Raw genomic sequence first — 21,823 nt, 5'->3', positions numbered from 1 at the left:
GGGAAATGGAATTCAGGCTGAGATAATTACTGTTATTTTCTTAAGACAGCTGAAAATCATACAGATAGCGTTTCATTGATTATCTGCACACTTTCATTTACTGTAAATCTGTATTAAGTAAATTAAGCCTGATTTCATTGCTTTGATAGCTTGACAAACACCATTTCTAACAGATGTTCTGATTCTTGGGTTCAGTATCAACTTTGACCTATTTGTAACAAAGCAAATAGAGAATTAGTGTTCCAAATGGAATAAACCACCCATTGCTATAAAGGGACAGAAATAATAGTCTTAATTCCCTACCATCAAATTGTATCTGATTAGGATTCAAAGATAATACTGTTGTTATTACCATAGGGTTTGATCGTGTTTGCATTGAAATCAGGCCTAGTTTCTCCATTAACTGTAGATGGAAGCAGGAGGGGCTCTCAGGCCCAGATTCTCCTGTTCAGTTGAGCTGTGTTTAGATGCAAGACCAGAGATGGGGATGAATAGGGACATAATGTGTCTTTGTCACCTTGGCAGCTCCTTGATTCAGGACCCAGTTCATCCCTGGTTTGGAAAGTTTACAGCAGGGTTCCCATAGACACAAGGGGCTGGAATGGGAGGACATTATCACTGAAGCAGTGGTGCACAACCTGTGGGGTCATGACTCCCTTAGGAGTTGAGGATGTCTTCCAGGGGTTGTAGCTCTGCAGCCACATGGGACTTTGCTCAGAGCCACAAGTGGCTCTTTAAAATGCCACTGGTGACTCTTCTTGGGGCTCTGGAGGCTGCTGCTGCTTAAATGGAATTTTGTTTAAGCACTGGCAGCCTACAGAGCTGCTGAGCAGTCGGCTGCAGCAGGGAGCCGTGCAGAAGTCAGCCAGCAGGGAAGGGGCCCCAGAGGAGAAAGCTGGCAGAGAAGGGAGCCGCCCACTGTGCAGGTGGGGCAAGCCTGTGGGAGAACTGGGGGAAGGGACGGCTGAGCCTGCTGGAGCCATGCAGAGAAGCAGGCGGCCCGGGAAACAGCATGGAGGAGGCAGTGGTCGTGGAGGAGAGCTACACTCATGCTCTCAGGCAGGTTAAATCTTGAGCTAGTGAGAGCAGGTAGGGGTTAAACCTGTTGTTGGAGGGGGTGGGTGTGGGGTGATACGTCTTATGGGGCTGAACTCAGGGTTGTGGTTGAAAAAAGTTTGTATGCCGCTGCACTGGAGGATAACTTTTAGAAAAAGTCACATTCCTCCCCCCACACCTCTGGGGATTTTGTAGATCAATTACTTTATGCTGCCACAGTGGTACAAAGCTACAGGACTGTAGGGAAGACTCCATCCTGCAGCCAAAGTGATCCTTTTTTACCTGAACAAGCCTTAACCATGTAATTAATTCTCATTTAAAATCAACAGATTTACTTGGTGATGGATTGGGTCCTAAATGCCCCTATCATGCCATAGATCACTGCAAGGAATTTCTCACCTGTTGAAAAATGGGGAGTGAAGCCAGTCAGTCAATTTGGTCAGTTTTAAGAAAAAAGCTCAGAAAAAAAATCTGCATATTTCAAGGAATTTTTTTTGGTGTGGAAAAGACATGGATTTTGGCACAGGTTTATAACTGATGGTTAAGATCTTGCAAGGGACCAAGTAACCTTAATCTCTACAGTCAACACGAAGTGAAGACACAATTCTTTTGAATATTTTACACATTATGTTCTAAGAATGACAGTAGCATTTTGCTTCTCCCTTAACTAATACTAGCAATTAAAACTACAGTTTTTTTAATCTTAAAGAAAAGTCAATTTTACATACATTCCCAGCAACTTATGTCCTTTTAGTGCAGAACCCTCCAGAAACTGAATTAAATTTCATTGCAGGCAGTACAACAACAAAATCGTATGATAATGTGTCTTTATGTATATTTCGTAATACAGGCTATGTCCAATAACAGAGCTGAAAGGGCACAGTTAGTGAAATAGTAATGGTTCCTGTAAACAAACAAAAAACAAAAAGTAACCCCAAACAAATCAAGGAGTAAAAAGGCTAAATGTACATCATTAAGTCTTCTTTACAAGTTACAATGTAAACACCAATCACTGAGTTATTATTGGATGCTGCTAACAAGGACACTGAAAGAGGCTAACTGTACAGGTGTTAAATCTTGATTTAACAAACAGTTTGTGTAGTATCAAATTATATCAAAAGTCTAAAAAAAACCATGATAATTGTAATTTTACAGGCTGGCTTGTGCTGTTAAAAAAACCAAACACATGAAGTCTAACCTGAAGTTTTTTAAAAAAAAAAAAGTACAAAAATGTGCAATTTTGCAGCATGGAAATAAGTAGCAGAAAAATGTAATAATCTCAAGTAAGAAGCCCTAAAAGGCTCATTCCATTATTTTCAGATTTCTCTTTGTCCCCCAGCCAATTCATACACCCCACTTACAACATAGATCTCAAAATGTAACATATAACAGGCTTCATTCTGTACTTGTCGTGCAATTAAGACACCAATTGATAGTATCAGACATGGATTTCAATAGGGAAAATATGGGACTAGGATCACTACAGGAGACAGAAATACACAAGACAGTCAATAATGGAGTGTCTTTATAGAAGCTGTAGGGGAAAAAACCCCCAAAGGTTAGATTTACAGATCTATGAAATCAGTGGAGTTGCATGGCTGTAATGTATGGCAGAAATTGACCTACCCTATACTTTTGAAAATCTACAATCTTCCTGAAAGAAGCCACTGTGTAAAGTCAGTGTCTAAAGTCTGAAAGACACTTGTGGATTGGGTTAAATTTTATCCACAGGCTGAAAAGGTCTTATATTCCCAAAGATACTAAAATGAATATAGCTAAGATAAAATACTGTTAAAAGGCAATAGACCATTTCACTCATTTCTCACAGAACACAGTGACTAAGGAGCCAATAATTAAAGGTTGCAATATAAAAACCTCGTCAAGATGTAACAGATGGATGCAACATTACTAGTCTTAATTGGCACTTGCCACAGTAACTCTAGCTGCAGTTTGATAAGTATGATAGGACATCTTTATCAAAATATGTGCTACCTAAATCACTTTTATTTACTTAAGCTAATTAAAATTGTTGGTCTGAAAACTAAAGGGAAACAAAATATGAAAACGAGGACAGAAAAAATCTAAGTATTTTCACATTTGGAAAAAATATTTTTAACTAATAGTTCCATGCAAAACCTTCTGTTTTGTTGCTCATCCAAAGTGGCCACTGCAACAATTATTGTTTATGAAGGTCTTTTTAAAAAATGAATTGGATACAATAAGCTAAAAAGTGTGTATACCTATACACACTACATATATTTTTATATACACACACATTGTGTGTCTGATATACACATACCAATTTCATCTTTAGCAGGCAATTAAAAGTCAATGGATAATGAGCCTTGTGCAGCATCCTCTCGTCCTCTCACATAAATTTCACAAGGAATCTCCTCCATCACCCTGTCTTCTATGACCTGCTCAGGGCAGTCATGGGCCTGTTTAAATGTGTAACTACTTTTCTTGAAGGTGCTATTAAATGTTTTCATTGGCTGAGGTTGTGCAAAATCATTGCGGAAAGGAAGTTCCATAGAACTGAGGTTGGTCCTACTTTGTTTTATACAGGAGGCTTGAGAGCCACAGTGATGGTCATGAATACATCTCGAAGCAGTAGAGGATCGTCTCATTTTTTGATAGTTCTCAAGTTCTTCAGATAAGTCAGCCAAGTCTGTAGAAATCTCTTTATCCCTCAAGGAGAACAATTCATAATGTGGAGGATCAAATACTTCTTGAAAGCCAGTTTTATTAAAAGCAGTTTTGCAAGCCATAACCTTTTTGCGTGGCTGCTTTACTTGCACCAGAATTGAAATTATGAGAAGAACCAAAACTATCCCTGAAGTAATTCCAATGATGGTTCCATGAGTTTTGGTGATTTGTTCAAACAGCCCAGTTTTCTTCTTCTCTGGGGGGGAAAAAAAAAAGTGGGCTTTTGAGCCTAAAACAACTGATCAGAAATAATTTGGTAGTAATTGAGGTTCAACTTTGTATGCAAACATTTAAGATAATGAAAAGTGCAAGTGACAGAGCAGCTGATGTCACACATACGGGCACAAATATCAATTAATTAAGCAGAGACTCCACTAATGGGCACTGAATCCTTAGGAGTCATAGAACATACAGGGCCAAATTCTGCTAAGTATTATTTTCCACTCAGATGATACTCATAATTTAGAATGGAGTTGTGGCTCTTAAGAGCTGGGCAAAGACTGCAGGACTGAGCCCATTTCACGGGTTGCTATTTCTGGCAAGTTTGCTGTGCATAGAACCATGCTTTGTCCTCAGATAAGTGTGTACTATTTTCCCCTAAGGTTCACACAAACATCGAAGAGCAGAATATTGTTTAGTTTTTTGGGAAACTTAAATTAGAACAACCTTAGAAATGTAATTAACTTACCTTTTTTCTGGGATTTGCCATACTGAATTAGTGCAATGTTTCAGGAAATCCAATACCCTGCTCTCAGCAATAGCAAACACTTGATACTTCAGAGGCTGGTGGGAGCACCCCTATACAGCTACATACTTACTCAGTTGGGGTGTGGGTTCTTTTCTGACCCTGTTGGTAATCATTTTACATTCTGAAATCTAAAATTTAACTAAACTGCATATCATTACTTCATCTTGCCTAGCTACAACTGCTCACTCACAAGGGCCCAGTTGGTCTTCCATTGGTGCAGACAGCAAAACTCCTATTGATTTGAATAGAGGAAAATTTAGGTCCCAAACTTAACTAGTCCTTTGCAAAACAGCAATAATATAAAAAAAAATCCAAGCATGGCTTCACGACAGGACTGAACTGTACCTACATAATGCAGTGCAAGTTATTTAACAGGCCATTTCAGAAGATGTTTACGTAAAATGACTTGATAGCAGTTCCTGTGAAAGTACAGACGATGGCAGCATCTCATTACAGCAGCTTTCCCACAGAGACAAATTTCTAGCAACTGTTTGCCCTGGAAAAAGTATGTGCCTTGGATGACTAAAAAATACATGTATAAATAGAACATAATATTCATTAGCAAAGTGTAAAAATATTTACTGCTTTCCATTTTTTTTTGGGGGGGGGGCAGGAGAGCATTGATGTTAGGTACTAAGATTTCTGTTCATGTCTAAAGTTAAAATATAATGTGTAATTTAGTTCAGCACACACTTAAATGCTGGGCAGGGTAGTATTTTGTTGCTATATATTTCATAAGCAACTCTCACCCATTGCAGTGGGTTTATGAAAGATTTATGAAATAATGTTCTTTTCCTAGAAAGAACACTTAGTCAAAGCAAACCTCTTAGAAACCCATTTCTCTTAGGAATGTGTAAGATACTAGCACAGGTAACGCTTCTGGTGGAGCAGATTTTTATGATGGAAACTTGGAGCACCTTGGGAGCTTTGTTAACTGGGATAAATAAAACAAAGATCCTGTGACAAGATACATTTTAGCTTAGTAATTGCATTTATATTATTTTCACACTAACAGAGTACTCCCTCAAAAAACAAGGATTTTCCTCACAAAGGCCTCAAGGTTTAAGAATAGACAGTAGCAGTAAAAGCCGGCTAAATACAGTAGGTCAGTGTTCTGTTTGCAGTTTGTGAAAGACATGAGATGTTTAAGTTATAGGGCAGGTACATTCTAGAACCCTGCTCCCAGTCCTTTGGAATCTCTCCGAGTCTAATAGCAAAGCCATCTTCAGCACATTTGCAAGAAAACATTTCATGAATCTTTTCTTAAATAAAAGGCAGACTATTTAGTCGTCATGGTTATGCTTTGCACTATATTCACCTTTGCAGTGATTTTCATCCCAAGGGTATGCACAATTTTGAATGCCATTGCAGACCAAAGAATTATTGATGCACATGTTGCTATGGCAAAAGTACGTGTTGCCTGAGCATGGAGCTGCAGGAGAAAAGAAAAACAAAACAAGTTAAGAGTTGCCAAGCTCCCAAAGTGCATGAAATGTGTGAACAAATGCATCTTTATTCTTCCACTAACTGTAGATTTCAAATGAAACGAGTCTTCCTGCATGCCTCTTATTAATATATCTATTGGGGTTGCAGCTAGATGCCTGATAGACCCTTAAAAAAAAAAGTCCTGATCAAACTGGTTAACAGTAGAGTCATATATTGGTTGGCCACCACATGCATGTAACAGCAAAAGCTACTGTAGTTTTGAGTGGCTGTTTTACAACTTTGTATTTCATTCTGAATTATCTGTTGATTACTTAGATGCAGTGGTGACCAAAATGTGTCAAATGTATTTTCAAACACAAAGGAAGTCAATTTCTTCAATGAAGAGAGTATTTCCTTTCTGTATAGGATACCATGACTGCATCAGGCTTTACAGATAAATGCCACATGACAAATTCCTGCTTGGAAACACTAAAAATCTCAGGGAGATGCTGAGCAGGTCAGAGGCAGCTTAGGTTATTATCCATCTTCCAGCACTTCCAGAACCTAGACTGTTAAGTGAAGGTCAAATTTCAGTTCCTGCAGACTTGGAGGAAATGAGTTCCCCAGTAGAGAACCTTCTCTAAGAACACCTTTCTCTCTCTTCTCCTCAGGAATTGAGATCTTGGCATTTCGCACAGACTATCACTGCTGATATCAGCCGCTGAGACAGTCCATTGGAAGAGTGATGTAGTTTGGCCTCAAAGCCCTGTAAGGCTTTGTAGATTAAAGGAGACACTATGAATGGAATCCAAAATCAACCAGGAAGCTGGGACAAAAAAACTACGCAGCTAAAGTGGAGATCCATTGGTAGCAATAATATAGCAGCATTCAGAACTTCTAGAGTGCCTTCTCGCTGAGCTCAAAGTGCTTTACAAACATTTAGAAATGTCTGTCATGTGTTATAGTACTTACACTATTGGTGTCCACATCTGCCAACTGTGGCTTCATTGTTGCTGCTATATGGTACACAAAGGCTATTTAGACCTTCATGGTGAAAGAAGTGAACTCCTGCTCATGAATAGGCCCATTTTGTTAGTGGTAACAGAAAATAAGGGAGACCAGCCTTTAGTGAGCAGCTGTTTGTATATGGAAATTTGAAAAAATAACTATCTGCTCTAAAGAGGATTTCAAGTTTTTTTCGTATTATGTACCCTTCATATTAGAACAATGTCAGAGCATCCATTTTCAAATGTATATGTATAACATTCTTTCTGCTTCAGGACTTTGCTTTTGATTGTCTACCCAATATACAGTAGTGTTCCGTTTCTCTATATCAATAATGTAGTATTTACACATGAGAGATTTCTGTATTGCTCAAAAGTCGGTTACAAATCACTGATTTGCCTAATGTAAGGATAGTGTTGTACAGCTGACAAGTACTTATTCTGTCCAAGGGAAGGTAATAGCTCATGCTCAGTGGTTCTGAGCTTCTCTATATTCAAGTTATCACACCAGTTCCTCTATATTGGTAAGAAATATATCCATAGGGCATTCTCTGTAGTCTCACCTCTTTGGCTCATAAAGCATTTGTCCTATATAATTTAGGAACCTCTCTGATGCATGTGTTATCCATTTTTACTTTAGTAATTTTGATATTTCCAAATATTATTGCAATACTTTCACATGCCTTCCTTGCTTGGGTGTTGCAAAAATTAAAATATGTGGAAACTGCTTTGAGATCATTTGAAGAACAATACTTTATAGTGTTACTAATTCATCAGAAGTTGAAGAAGAGGCATTGTATGAATTAACAAAACAGTTAAGGCAGTAAAGGAGGAAGTAAACTTTTAAGGCATTGCCTTTTTGAAGTAACTTCAACTTATACATTTAAATTTCTTTTCACTGTTCAGTTTGAAGCTAGAAATGCAAACGAGCTGAGCTATCAACAGGTGTGCAGATAGTGGCCAAATTTTCAAAAAAGCTCTGCTCCCATTAGGTATGTAAATAAAGGCCAGTTTGTTCTCAGTGGGAAATGCTCTTACGAACACCAGAGTTGTGAATGAACTGGCCAGTTAACCACACACTTCCTCATGTGGAACCAGAAGAATGCAATCAAGCAGCAGCAGAGATGATCCCTCCCCCCACACTGCCAAAAACCCTTAGTATAGTACTGAACTGTGTTAAACTGGAGCCATTAAAAATAAAGGAAATTTTTTTAAATTGAAAGCTTTGTGCTTGTTTCATTTACATTAAGAATGTTAAAAAGCAGCATTTGTCTTCTGCATAATTAAGTTTCAGAGCTTACATCAGAAATAAATTTTGTAAACTTTTAAAGGAAAAAAAACCATAACATTTTGTTCAAAATTATGAACAAGCCACATCCTTATGTGCCCTTCATCCTGAAGGACAGATGAGAAATCTCATACACCTATAGTCTTTCTGAACAGGGAACTGGATTAGATACCATTCTGGCTGGAAACATGGAGGTTTTACTGGATAGTACCAAACAATGAGTTGCACAAACAAAAAAGAATCTCAAGTGATTCAGACTGAGAAACAGGGGTTTACCGAGCATTTCTGTACCTATATAAAGAAAAGAATATGCCAATTGGAATGGAAATGATGAGATCAAAACTAACATGATGAAACGCTAATTGAAGGATGGAACTGAATGCTTTTTGGGGGACCAACTATGGGCCACAAGATCATATCAAGAATTTGATGAAAGTTGGAGGGGGGGCATGTTGGGCAGTACTTTCCCTTTAGCCATGTCATTTTGAGGTTCACTGTAAAATATAAAATTGACTGCTTGAAATTAAAATGCTTTGTGTTCCTTTAAAACAAAACAAAACAAAACAAAAACTATTTAGTTCCCAAGAGCTTGGATGGCTGTATACCATCCCCATCACAATCTGGGCCTGAAGGCATTATGTTCCAGAAAACACATTCCCTCACTTAACTTCCTGATGTTAGGGAGAATTTTTCCTGCACCCATCCAGCTTTATGGAGAAGGAGTAAGGCTTTGACATCTCTCAGTTATCTTTCCATTCCAAGAGGAGATGGTTTGTGAATATCATATCTATCTGGATGGAAGATGTACGTGTATGTACACTCCCCCCATCACTCAGATTGGAAAACACTTACCAAGAAGGGCAAGGAAGGGAGCAAGAACTGAGAGGCTCCTTGAAACCTTCCTTTCCTGCCCAAGGAGAAAGGGCCAAACTGACCCCATCAATATTTTCTAATAAACACATATTACACATGGTGCTGGTAGCAACCCTGTTCACACTGCCCAATGTTTCCCATTGTAGGGCTTGGTTTTCTGTATCATCTAACTATGAAAACCAGACCATCTGGTCTGAAGATTTCTGTGCTGGGTGTCTGCCTCTGAATTTTTGAAATGTCAGCCAGAATGGTTCAGCTGTTTCTAGAACAAGACTAGGTAAAATGTTTAATTTGTTAGTTAAGTTTCTGAGACTTTTTTTTCCCTTTGAAATGCTCCAGCATCCCCGTGCCTTGGAATGGATTCTTGAATGTTTTTTTTGGTGCTGGCCTTGTGCCAGGGGTATAACTTTTGCCACCCATGAAAAATGGGCTTACTGACAAGTCTGTGAAAAACAATAAAAGAGGAAACCCCGTTTGTACATGCTCACTAGAAAAGACGTTACTCATTGGTGTAGTAATGATGGTTCTTCGACATGTGTCCCTGTGGGTGGCTCCACAGTCTCCGTCGGGTCCTTCATGCGCTTTTGGTCATGTGCGCGATCCAGTCCCCACCAGTTCCTTGACCAACCGCCCCGGATGCTCCTGAAAAACACCAAACAGAGCTCCGAAGTGGGGAGGAACGGGTGGGTAGTGGAGCACCTACGGGGCCACATCTCAAAGACCCATCATTACTACACAAGTGAGTAACTTCTTTCTTCTTCCAGTGGTCCCCGTGGGTGCTCCACAGTAGGTGACTACCCAGCAGTGACCCCAAATAAGGAGGAAGGTATCCAATTTATGTGCAGCTTGCCCTTGAAAGGACTGCTGTCAATAGGCGTGTATCCTCATCGAACACCCGGTGCACGGCATAATGCTTGGCGAAGGTGTCGTAAGATGACCAAGTCACCGCTCTGCAAATGTCTTTTAACGCAATTCCTTTGAAGAACGCCATCAATGCCGCCATCGCTCTGGTGGAGTGAGCCCTGGGTGGAACTAGCAGAGGGGTCTTACGGAGCTCATAACACAGTCTTATGCAGGATACAATGTGATGTGAAATTCTTTGTGAGGATAGGCCTTCCCCTTTCGACCTGGGTGGGTGTAATCGTAAGATCACCGCTTCCTTTAAGAATACCGTGCAGGGCGGCGTTGCCATTATTGCTGCAAGTTCGTTCACCCTGCAGGCTGACGTAATCGCGAGAAGGAAGGTTGTCTTCATGGTAAGTAACCGGATGGGTACCGTGGCCAGTGGTTCAAAGGGTGGTCCTGACAGTGTGTGGAGGCCGAAGTCCAAACTCCATGATGGCGATAGCAGTTTCCGAGGGGGATACAGGTTTGCCAGCCCCTTTAGGAACCGTGTGACAATAGGATGGGCAAATATGGTTGGCCCTTCCTCTTTGTGTTGAAACGCTGATATAGCTGCGAGATGGACCTTTAGTGAGGATAGGGAGAGTCCGTCTCGTTTTAGCTCCAGCAGGTATTCTAGAGTTACAGTTGTAGGGACGTCCAGAGGAGCTAACTGCTTGGAAGAGCACCGGGAGATAAATCGTTTCCACTTCTGCGTAAGTCCTTCTGGTGGAAGTCCTTCGACTGCACTCCAAGACTTGTTTTACTCCCTCCGAACACGTGCTCTCTAAGGCGCTGAGCCATGGATTAGCCACACCTGTAGGCGGAGTCCTTGAGGATGTGGGTGCGCTATGGACCCCTGAGCCTGCGTGAGAAGGTATGGCACTACCAGTAGGGGGAGTGGCGGGCGGCATGACATGCGCAGAAGCAAAGGAAACCATTGCTGTCGGTCCCAGGTTGGGACTATAAGTATTTCGCGTACTCTCACCCTTCTGGCTTTCTCTAGAACCTTGTGGATGAGTGTTGTGGGAGGGAACGCATAGAGTAGAGGGCCCTTCCATGGAACCATGAAGGCGTCCCCCAAGGATCCCTGTCCTCTGCCTGCTCTGGAGCAGTACTGAGGGCATTTCTTGTTGTTGTGAGTGGCAAACAAATCAATTTGGGGAAGCCCGCATTTGTGAAATACTTGTCAGAGCAGATAGGAATGGATCTGCCACTCATGCGTGAGCACAAAGCGTCTGCTTAGTTGGTCTGCCTTCACATTGTGGACACTGGGTAAGTATGAGGCTTTTAGTGTTATATGGTTGACAGTGCACCAGTTCCACAACTGGACTGCCTCTGCGCATAGTGCATGGGATCTGGCCCCTCCTTGTCGATTGATATAAAACATGGTGGAGGTGTTGTCGGTACTGATTCCGACTACTTTGCCATGCAGGTATTTTCGAAAGTGTCTGCACGCACTGAACACTGCTCTGAGTTCTAATATGTTTATGTGCAATATCTTTTCCGCGGAGACCATAACCCCTGAGTTACTGTGTTGCCGATGTTCGCTCCCCATCCTATGTGGGATGCATCTGTTGTAAGAAACATCGCAATTTGTGGTTGGTGGAAGGGCACCCCTACTAGTAAGTTCTTGGGATCTGCCCACCATGCCAGCGATCTTCGCACCTCCATTGTGGGCCTTACTGCCCTGTGGATGGTATGGACTATTGGTCTGTAAACGCTCGCCAACCAATGCTGCAGGCTTCGCATATGTAGCTTGGCATTTGTACCACAAACATGGTGGTCGCCATGTGCCCCAACAGTTGTAGATATGTTAGGATTGGCACTGTGGGGCTGTATGTCCTTACTTGCACCAGGGATTTGATGGTGTGGAAACGGGCATCGGGCAGGTATACTCTTGATGTAATAGAGTCTATGCGTGCCCCTATGAACTCTATATTTTGCGTGGGCTCGGTCTTTGATTGCGAGAGGTTGATAACTAGACCCAACGAGGCCAGTGTGTTTGTAGTGATGTGTATCATGCGTAGGACCTCTGCCTTTGAGACCCCTTTCAGTAGGCAGTCGTCCAGGTATGGAAAAATGAACACACCCTGCCTGTGTAGGTAAGCTGATACTACCGCCAGTGTTTTGGTAAAAACTCTGGGCACCAAAGAGAGACCAAATGGAAGAACTCTGTATTGAAAATGCTCCCTGCCTACCTTGAAGCAGAGAAAACGTCTGTGTGCCGGGTGGATTGTTATATGAAAGTACGCATCCTGTAAGTCGAGGGCTGCAAACTAGTCTCCATCGTCCAGTGCTGTGATTATGGAGGCAATTGTAGTCATCCTGAAACACTGTTCGCGCAAATGTCGGTTGAGGGCCTGTAAGTCCAGGATTGGCCTCCAGCCTCCTGTCTTCTTCTCTGTTAGGAAATATCGTGAGTAGAAACCTTTCCCTTGGAATGGTTCTGGTACTCTCTCCACCACCCCTATAAACATGAGATGGTCTACCTCCTGCTTTAACCTTGTCTCATGAGAGGGGTCCTTGAGGAAGGACTGGGTGGGAGAGTTCGGTGGCGGTAGTGATTGTAAGGGAATCGTGTATCCCGTGGCTATAATTTCCAGTTCCCATTTATCTGTCGTGATGTTTTGCCATTGAGAATAGAACGGTTTGAGCCGATGGTGGAACATGTGCTGAGATTGGCATTGAGAGATGGTCTTGATATTGCAGTCCTCAACATACCCGTCAAACTTGATGTCTCAGGGCTTGCCCCGAGGGTGCGCAACCCTGCTGGGGACGTCGTCTGGGGGCCCTATACTGTTGCTGCTGTTGGTGGTGCCCTTGGTCATAGCTCCGTTGATATTGTGCACGCTGTGGTTGATAAGCGTAGCGCCTTTGTTGGGGGTAAAACGTCTTCCTCCTGTACCGGGGGGGGGGGCGGGGCGGGTATATATACCCAGGGTCCTAAGCGTGGCTCTCGAGTCCTTGCTGGAGTGTAGGACCGAGTCGGTTCAATCTGCGAATAACTTTTGTTTATCATATGGAAGATCTACGATTTTTGTTTTCAGATCTCTTGGAATACCGGACGTCTGGAGCCACGATTCCATACGCATTACCACTGCTGTGGCTGTGGAACGTGCTGCCGTGTCCGCCACATCCAGGGCAATCTGAACTCCTGTTCGTGAGGCCGTGTCGCCCTCCTGGAAGATTGCCTTCAGCACCGGTTTCTTGTCCTCTGGAAGGAAATCCATGAGGGAGGTAAGTCTGGAGTAATTGTCGAAGTTGTGGTTGGACAGGTGTGCCGCATAGTTTGCCATTCTCAGTAATAAGGTAGAGGAGGAGTGGACCTTCCTGCCGAACAGATCTAATTTCCTTGCATCTTTATCTGACCCTCCTGATTTATATTGGGGTGTCTTGGATCTATGCTATGATGATTTGACCACCAAGGAATTTGGCTGGGGGTGGCTAAACAGGAATTCCATGCCCTTGGCTGGAACAAAGTATTTTTTTTCCGCCCTCTTATTTGTAGGTGGGATGGAGGCCGGAGTCTGCCATATGTTGGTGGCTGATTCCATAATCACTTCATCTAGTGGGATGGTGATCTTGGATGAAGCCGGGGGTCTCAAATTTTTCAGGAGTTTATGATGTTTCTCCTGCACCTCTGATATTTGAATGTCCTGTGTGTGTACTACCCTCTTGAACAGCTCTTGGAATTGCTTAAGGTCATCCGGGGGCGGGAAGATATCCCCGGGGACAACCGCCTCATCGGGGGAGGACGAAGAGGCGTTGCTATGATATACCTCCTCTAATTCCTCTGGTTCCTGAGTTTGTTCATATGCTTGCTCTTTTAAGGGTTCTGAAGGAAGGTCCAGGGACTCTGGACCAATTTCCACCTGGGAAGGCTGTGTTCTTCTCACAGAGTGAGACTGTATGAAAGGGTGTTGGTGAGGTGTGGATGGGGATCTACCCCTGGATCTGGACCCCCTGTGCCGGTGTTCAGTATGGTAAGGACAGCCATGACAACAGGAGCAAGGGCCCGGTGATGGAGATCTGGACCACGATTGGAATGTGTACATATGGTGCCTAGAAGAGCGTGACCTCCGTGATGACGTTGACAAATGGCGGAGATAGACAGGTTACTAACCGTAGTAACGGTGGTTCTTCGAGATGTGTCCCCGTGGGTGCTCCACAATAGGTGTCGGGCTCGCCCGGCGCCGCAGATCGGATCTTCCAAGCAGTTTCTGCCGGACCGCGCATGCGCCGGCGTGCGCCGCTCCCTTGCGCGCTCCTGGCCACGTGCGCGATCCGGTCCCCGCCAGTTCCTTGACCAACCGCCTCGGATGCTCCTGCAAAACACTAAACAGAGATCCGAAGCGGGGAGGATGGGCGGGTGGTGGAGCACCCACGGGGACACATCTCGAAGAACCACCGTTACTACGGTGAGTAACCTGTCTTTCTTCTTCGAGTGTCCCCGTGGGTGCTCCACAATAGGTGACTACCCAGCAGTAACCCAAGATAGGAGGTGGGTAATCGGATTATGTGCAGCTTGTCCCCGAGAGGACCGCTGTCGAGAGACGGGTATCCTCTTGGAATACCCTGTGAAGGGCGTAATGTTTGGCAAAGGTGTCATAGGATGACCAGGTCGCCGCTCTGCAAATGTCTTTTAGCACAACGCCCTTGAAAAAGGCTGTTGATGCCGCCACCGCCCTAGTGGAATGAGCCCTAGGAGTGGCCAGTAAAGGAGTCTTTTTGAGTTTGTAGCACATTTTTATGCAGGATACAATGTGCTTTGAGATTCTCTGCGAGGAGAGACCCTCTCCTTTCGATTTGGGAGCAAGAGAGACAAGGAGTCTATCCGTTTTCCGGAAGGACTTGGTCCTGTCTATATAGAAGGCTAGCACCCTCCTCACGTCCAGGAGGTGTAGGCGCGCCTCTTTGTTAGAGTTATGAGGCTTTGGATAAAACGAGGGTAAAACAATAGGTTCGTTAATGTGAAACTCAGAAGAAACTTTGGGAACAAAGGCTGGATGCAGCCGTATGGTTACCGCCTCCTTGGAAAAAACAGTGCAGGGTGGCGTTGCCATGACTGCCGCAAGCTCACTCACCCTGTGAGCTGATGTGATTGTGAGAAGAAAGGTCATCTTTACCGTAAGGAGGCGGAGGGAAACCATGGCCAAGGGCTCGAATGGTGGTCCCGTTAGCACATTAAGCACCAGGTCCAAGTTCCACGAAGGTGGAAGCGGTTTCCGAGGGGGGTTTAGGTTTACCAACCCTTTGAGGAACCTGGTAACCATGGGATGGGCGAACATCGTGTGCCCTTCCTCTTCGTGTCTGAACGCCGAAATGGCGGCAAGGTGGACCTTTAACGAGGATAGTGAGAGTCCTCCTCTCTTGAGGTCCAGTAAATACTCTAATATCACAGGTATAGGCACCGAAAGGTGGGCTAGCCGTTTGGTAGAACACCATGCCGTGAAGCGAGTCCATTTCTGCTTGTAGGTCTTCCTGGTGGAAGTCCTCCTGCTACTTTCTAGGACTTGCTGCACTTCCTCTGTACATGTGCTCTCTAGGGAGCTGAGCCATGGATTAACCACGCTTGTAGTCGCAGGCCTTGTGGGTGCGGATGCACTATGGACCCCTGGGCTTGCGTGAGCAGATCCGGCGCCACCGGAAGGGGCATCGGTAGACGGTCCGACATGCGCAGGAGTAGGGGGAACCATTGCTGTTAATCCCACGTTGGGACTATCAGGATCATTCAGGCTCCTTCCCTCCTGGCTTTCTGCAAGACTTTGTGGATCAGCATTGTGGGAGGAAAAGCGTAAAGCAGGGGGCCCCTCCACGAGATCGCAAACGCGTCCCCCAGGGACCCCTGTCCCAGTCCTGCCCTGGAGCAGAATCGTGGGCACTTCTTGTTGCATTGAGTGGCAAACAGGTCTATCTGGGGAAAACCCCATGCATGGAAAATCGGTCGTAGCAGATCGGGACGGATCTGCCACTTGTGCGTGAGTGCAAAGCGCCTGCTCAGCTGGTCTGCCTTCACATTGTGAGCGCCTGGTCAGTACGAGGCTTTCAAGATTATATTGTTGGCGATGCACCAGTTCCATAACCGGACTGCTTCCGCACATAAGGCACGGGACCGAGCTCCTCCTTGCCGATTTATATAAAACATGGTGGAGGTATTGTCTGTACTGATCCCGACGACTTTGCCTTGTATATGGTGTCGAAAGTGTCTGCAGGCGTTGAACACTGCTCTGAGCTCCAGTATATTTATGTGCAGTGACTGCTCCGTGGAGGACCACAGCCCTTGAGTCACCTCTTCGCCCATGTGTGCTTCCCACCCTGAGGGAGGCATCTGTAGTAAGAAAAACCGATATTTGTGGTTGGTGGAAGGGTACCCCGGTTAGCAAGTTCTTGGGGTTTACCCACCATTGCAGGGATTTGTGCACCTCTGCTGTGGGCAACACCACCCTGCGAACGGTGTGTGCTGCCGGTTTGTTTACGCTCGCCAGCCAGTGCTGCATGCTGCGCATGTGTAACCTGGCGTTCTGTACTACGAACGTCGTCGCTGCCGTGTGGCCCAGCAGCTGTAAGCACGTCAGGACTGGCGCCGTAGGGCTGAAGGTGATGACCTGCACGAGGGAGCCGATGGCCCGAAAGCGAGTCTCTGGTAGATACACTCTCGCTGTAATAGAATTTATGCGTGCCCCTATGAACTCTATGTCCTGTGTGGGGTCTATCTTTGATTTTGCCAGATTGATAACCAGGCCGAGCGAAGAGAACATGCCTGCTGTGACGCGTATCATGCGTAGTACCTCCTCCTTCGAGGCCCCTTTGAGTAGGCAGTCGTCCAGATATGGGAATATAAATACCCCGTCTGTGCAGGTAGGCTGACACCACTGCCAAGGTCCTGGTGAAGACTCTGGGGGCCGAGGAAAGGCCAAACGGTAGGACCTTGTATTGAAAATGTTCTTTGAACCAGAGGAATCGCCGGTGAGCCGGATGGATAGTTAAGTGAAAATACGCATCTTGTAAATCGAGGGCTGCGAACCAATCTCCATCGTCCAGTGCCGTAAGGATGGAGGCGATTGTGATCATCCGAAAGTGTTGCTTGCGCAGGTACTGGTTGAGGCCTTGAAGATCTAAGATGGGCCTCCAGTCTCCTGTCTTTTTCTCCATGAGGAAGTACCTCGAGTAGAACCCTTTTCCTTCCAGTTGCTCCGGCACTCTTTCCACTGCCCCTATGAGCATGAGATGGTCTACCTCCTGCTTGAGCCTCGCTACGTGGGAGGCCTCCTGGAGGTGGGGCCTGGGTGGAGGTCGTGGCGGTGGGAGCGACTGGAAGAGGATGGCGTACCCCGTGGCTATGATCTCCAGCACCCATTTGTCTGTGGTGATCCTTTGCCACTGGTCGTAGAATGGTTGGAGGCGATGGTGGAATAGCCACTTCGGATGACCTTGTGCGATGGTAGTGATGGCGCAGCCCTGGATCTGTGTGTCAAACTTGTGGCCTTTGGCCCCGCCCCGAGGACGCATGGCTCTGTTGGGAACGTCGCCTGGGAGTTCTGTACTGCTGGTGCTGTTGATGTCGCCCTTGCTCGTAACCCCTGTGGTACTGGGGACGCTGGTACTGGTACCATCTTTGTTGAGAGTAGTACTTTTTCTTTCTGTATGGAGGAGTGTAAATCCCCAGGGTCCTAAGTGTGGCTCTTGAATCTTTACTGGAATGAAGGACCGAGTCAGTTGATTCAGCAAACAGCTTCTGCGAGTCGAAGGGAAGATCGACTATCTTTGCCTGCAGATCCCTCGGTATACCCGAAGTCTGGAGCCAGGACTCCCTTCGCATCACCACTGCCATAGCTGTGGAACGTGCTGCTGTGTCCGCAACATCCAGGGCGATCTGAACTCCCGTCCTTGAGGCCGCGTAGCCTTCCTGCACGATGGCCTTGAGCACCGGTTTCTTGTCCTCTGGAAGCGAGTCCATGAGGGAGGTTAACCTAGTGTAGTTGTCGCAATTATGGTTCGCTAAATGCGCTGTGTAATTTGCCATTCGCAACAGTAGAGTGGAGGAGGAGTAGACCTTTCTGCCGAACAGCTCTAGCTTCTTGGCATCTTTGTCTGTTCCCCCTGTCCTGAATTGAGATGTCTGATCTTTGTTGCAACAACTCCACCACCAAGGAATTTGGTTGTGGGTGGCTGAACAGGAACTCCATGCCCTTCGCCGGCACGAAGTATTTCTTATCCGCTCTCTTGTGGACAGGCGGAATAGTCGCAGGGGTCTGCCATATCATAGTGGCGGACTCCAAGATTGCTTCATCAAGCGGTATTGCTATTTTGGAGGAGGCCGGAGGTCTCAGATTTTTTAGGAGCTTATGGTGTTTCTCTTGCACCTCTGCTGTCTGGATGCCTTGCGTGAAGGCCCCCTCGTAAACAGCTCTTGAAACTGTTTGAGATTGTCCGGAGGATGGACGTCCCCCGGGGCCGTAGCCTCGTCCGGGGAGGAGAGCGAGGAACCACTAGGGTACGCCTCTCTGACCCTTCCGGTTCCTGTTGGTGATGGTACATCCTCTCACTGGAAGCTTGCAAGGGAAAATCTCGGGGTTGCATAAGCAGTTCCCCCTGAGATACTTGAGTCTCTGTCCCAGTTCGCAATTGCCCTCGGGGATACGGGACCGTCTGTGGGGATCTTTCCCTGGTAGATTGCCGGTGGTGTCTATGCCCCGCGTGATAGGGGCGACCATGGCAGTATAGACACTGTTCTTGGGAAGGTGACCTAGACCACTCCCTTGGTGCATACCCTCTGTGTCTGGGGGAGCGAGATCGTCGAGAGATCTGGGACACTGGAGAGAGCGATTTGTGATAGTATTCCAGCGGCTCAAACCCCAGGAAGGGTGAAGGTGGTCCCAGCCAGGGCGAGGCTGGTTGTAAAAATGGAGACGGGGGCTCTGGGTAGGCTAGGGGGGACCCCTGCCTTCTGGTTGGAGTCTGCAGCATAAGCGGAGGGCTGAGAGAAAGCAACTCTGCAGCCCTGTCTGGAGAGGGGCTGCGGTGCCTCGTTTTGTGTGCAGCCTTCCCCCTCCCTTGAGGGGGTAACTCCGCCCCCTGATGTGTAGGGGATCTCGGCCCTGTCCGCACCGTGCTTGGCACGCTCATGGGCGGTGCCGCACGGGCGGTGTCCTCCAGTGCCTGCAGGCTGCGTGCCTGCGTGCTCTGCACCGCCGGTTCCCCGGGGGTCGGTGCCGCTGCTTGCGGTGCCCCCGGTACCGGTGCTTGTTTAGCCGCCGCCCTGCCTGCGGTGCGGGGCAGCTGTTTGGTTATCGGAGGCTGAGCCGCCTCCACGTGGCTCTCCGTGCCGCTGCCGATCAGCTGTTGCTGCGGCTGGGGGCTGCGCTCTCCTCCCGTCCCGCTAGCTGTTGCTGCCGGCAGGGATCGGGCTGGGGAGGCTTTCCTCCGTTTTTGCGCTGATGGGGTGAGGGAGGCAGCTTTCCTTTTATGGGCCCCGGAGGGTCCCTCCTGCTGTGGCCGCTCCGGCACGTCTGGCTGGAGGGCCTTGTCGAACAGCAGCATTTTAAGCCGCATCTCCCCGTCCTTCCTTGCTCTGGCTGTTAATTTTGCACAGAAGGAGCATTTCTGCGTGACATGGGACTCCCCCAGGCACCTTATGCAGAGACTGTGCCCATCAGACGCTGGCATTGCCTCTCGGCAGGACTCACATTTCTTAAATCCTGAAGAGGACATTGTTGGTGAGTCTTTCAGTTGTTAATGGGTACTTAGCACCTTCTCTGTGCTGTTTTTCCCCTTGTCCGATGGCCTGCCCTAATGGCCTCCGGTGTTCCGCTTGTTACTAGGACTGGACTGAATGCCGTCCCACTTGTTTTTTTTTTTTTTTGAAAGTAACAACTGGCTAACTTAACAGTAGCCTAAGAACTTGAAAACTTTAAAGAAAACAGTTAAAACCATTGAATACGCTAACTTGGCCGTAGCCTAGTCGGATTCCGTCTGCAGCCGACAGCGGTTAAGAGGAACTGGCAGGGAGCGGTGCGCGCTGGCGCATGCGCGGTCCAGCAGAAACTGCGTGGAAGATCCAATCTGCGGCGCCGGGCGAGCCCGACACCTATTGTGGAGCACCCACGGGGACACTCGAAGAAGTAGTTCTGTGATAGCATTCATAGGGATCCGTACTGGAGGTTGGTGAAGGTTGCTTGAGCCAGGGGATGGTGGTTGAAGGAACGGGGATGGAGGTCTGAAGCAGGCTGTTGGAGTTGCTGCCCGGTGTGCTGTGTCTATCTTGGGTGGGGGAGGGGGAAGCTAGGCAATAACGGCAACGCGATGACGTCCGGAGATGGGCTATGGTGCCGGGTTTTGGCTTTTGCTTTGCTCCATCCCTGAGGAGCAGGTGCCGCCCCCTCTGGTGCTGGGGACCTCGGCACCGTTGTCGGTGCCGTGCTTGGTGCCGCTATGCACGGTGCCACGCGGGTAGCTTCCTGCAGCACCGTTGGGTCCCGTGCCGGGTACCCTTGCTCCGATGCCGTTGGTGCTCCAAGGCTCGGTGCTGTGCAAGTCAGTGCCACCGATTCCAGCGCCTGCGGAGCCCTCGGTGCCAACTGCGCTTAATGGTTGGAGGCCCCTGCACAGCTATGTGCGCTGCGGTCTTCCTGCTATGAGCAGCCAGCGGGTCAGGGCCCTGTGCTCTGCTCATCCTGCTCGCGGATGTTACCGGCAAGGATCGAGCTGGGGAGAGCTTCTTCTTCTTTTGCACAGAGGAAGTTAGGGAAGCCGCCTTCCTCTTGTGTGACCCTGAGGGCCCCTCTTTATGGGGCTTCTCCAATGGTTCAGGTTGGAGGGCCTTATCAAATAAAATCATCTTCAGCCTCATTTCCCTGTCCTTTCTGGCTCTGGCTGTAAGCTTAGAGCAGTGAGGACACTTTTGTGGAACGTGGGTCTCCCCGAGGCAACGAATGCACTTGCTATGCCCATCTGAGGCAGGCATGGCCTCGCGGCATGACTCACATTTCTTAAACCCCAGCGAAGACATCTCTGCCCAGGCGTTTAAGTCTTTGAATGTTAATAGGGCACTTAGTAGCTAATCAGTTCTGGAACAGGTAACGTTCGTGGCCTTTAGGATAGCGGACCGCCTAAGGTGGCCACATCTGTCCTCTCTTCTCCCCCTTTCCTTCTTCTCTCTTGCTTTTTTTTTTTTTAAACTATATATTCATCTAACACGGAACAGCTTCAACAGTGTTAAATAAACTATCAACTAGTAACTATTAACAGTAATAAACAGTTTTATCTGTCTCAGGCATTGGAGCCGGAGCCGATTCCGTCTGCAGCTGTTGGCAGTTGAGAAGGAACTGGCGGGGACCGGATCACGCACGTGACTGAAAGTACGCGAAGGACCAGCGCGCATCAGCGCATGCGCGACCTGACGGAGACTGCTGGAAATTTTCCAATCTGTGGCGCCGGGGCGAGCCTGACACCTACTGTGGAGCACCCACGGGGACCACTCGAAGAACAGACTTTTAGCAGTTGAAATGTCTAAAGGGTCTATCCTTACTGAGCATGCTCACAACTCCCAGCTCACAGTAGCTGAGTGGACACTGCATGTACATCATCCACAAACAGTGACTTTGGATGCTTCAGTCCACAACTGTAGGGGTAAAACTAACTTTCCTGGTAATTGCTCTTCCAGGCTTTGAACCAGTGCACCACTAGAACTTAGAACAGAGAGCCATGAGAACACTCCTACACACACTACATTGAAAGAATGCTATTAAAAGTAAGCAAAAGATAAGAAATTCCATACCTAAGGTTTCCTGTGCAAAATATTGTTTTTTATTACAATGATCATACTATTTTTTCCCATAG

At 46.7% G+C, this 21,823-nt stretch overlaps 1 protein-coding gene and 1 long non-coding RNA gene across 4 annotated transcripts in view; one reads left to right on the top strand and one right to left on the bottom strand.

Annotated features, from left to right (window-relative positions):
- Nucleotides 1-21,429, top strand: part of LOC142020765 (uncharacterized) — a 146,764-nt gene extending 125,335 nt beyond the window's left edge. The window contains exons 3-4 of the long non-coding RNA XR_012647494.1: nt 13,033-13,222; nt 21,258-21,429. This is a non-coding gene — a long non-coding RNA (uncharacterized LOC142020765). The remainder of the gene's footprint in view (nt 1-13,032; nt 13,223-21,257) is intronic.
- NETO2 (neuropilin and tolloid like 2) overlaps nt 1,623-21,823 on the bottom strand; it is a 58,098-nt gene continuing 37,897 nt past the window's right edge. For all 3 annotated transcript variants that reach the window (XM_075008918.1, XM_075008919.1, XM_075008920.1), the window contains 2 exons: nt 5,829-5,942; nt 1,623-3,958 (listed from right to left, as the gene is read on the bottom strand). In XM_075008918.1, the coding sequence (XP_074865019.1) occupies nt 3,378-3,958; nt 5,829-5,942 (695 nt within the window). In that variant the 3' untranslated portion in view covers nt 1,623-3,377. The remainder of the gene's footprint in view (nt 3,959-5,828; nt 5,943-21,823) is intronic.

Source organism: Carettochelys insculpta, chromosome 14, assembly GCF_033958435.1.
Source record: "Carettochelys insculpta isolate YL-2023 chromosome 14, ASM3395843v1, whole genome shotgun sequence".
Classification (NCBI taxonomy): Eukaryota; Metazoa; Chordata; order Testudines; family Carettochelyidae; genus Carettochelys; species Carettochelys insculpta.
Note: the sequence above shows the minus strand (reverse complement) of the source record. Positions and strands in the feature narration are given on the sequence as shown.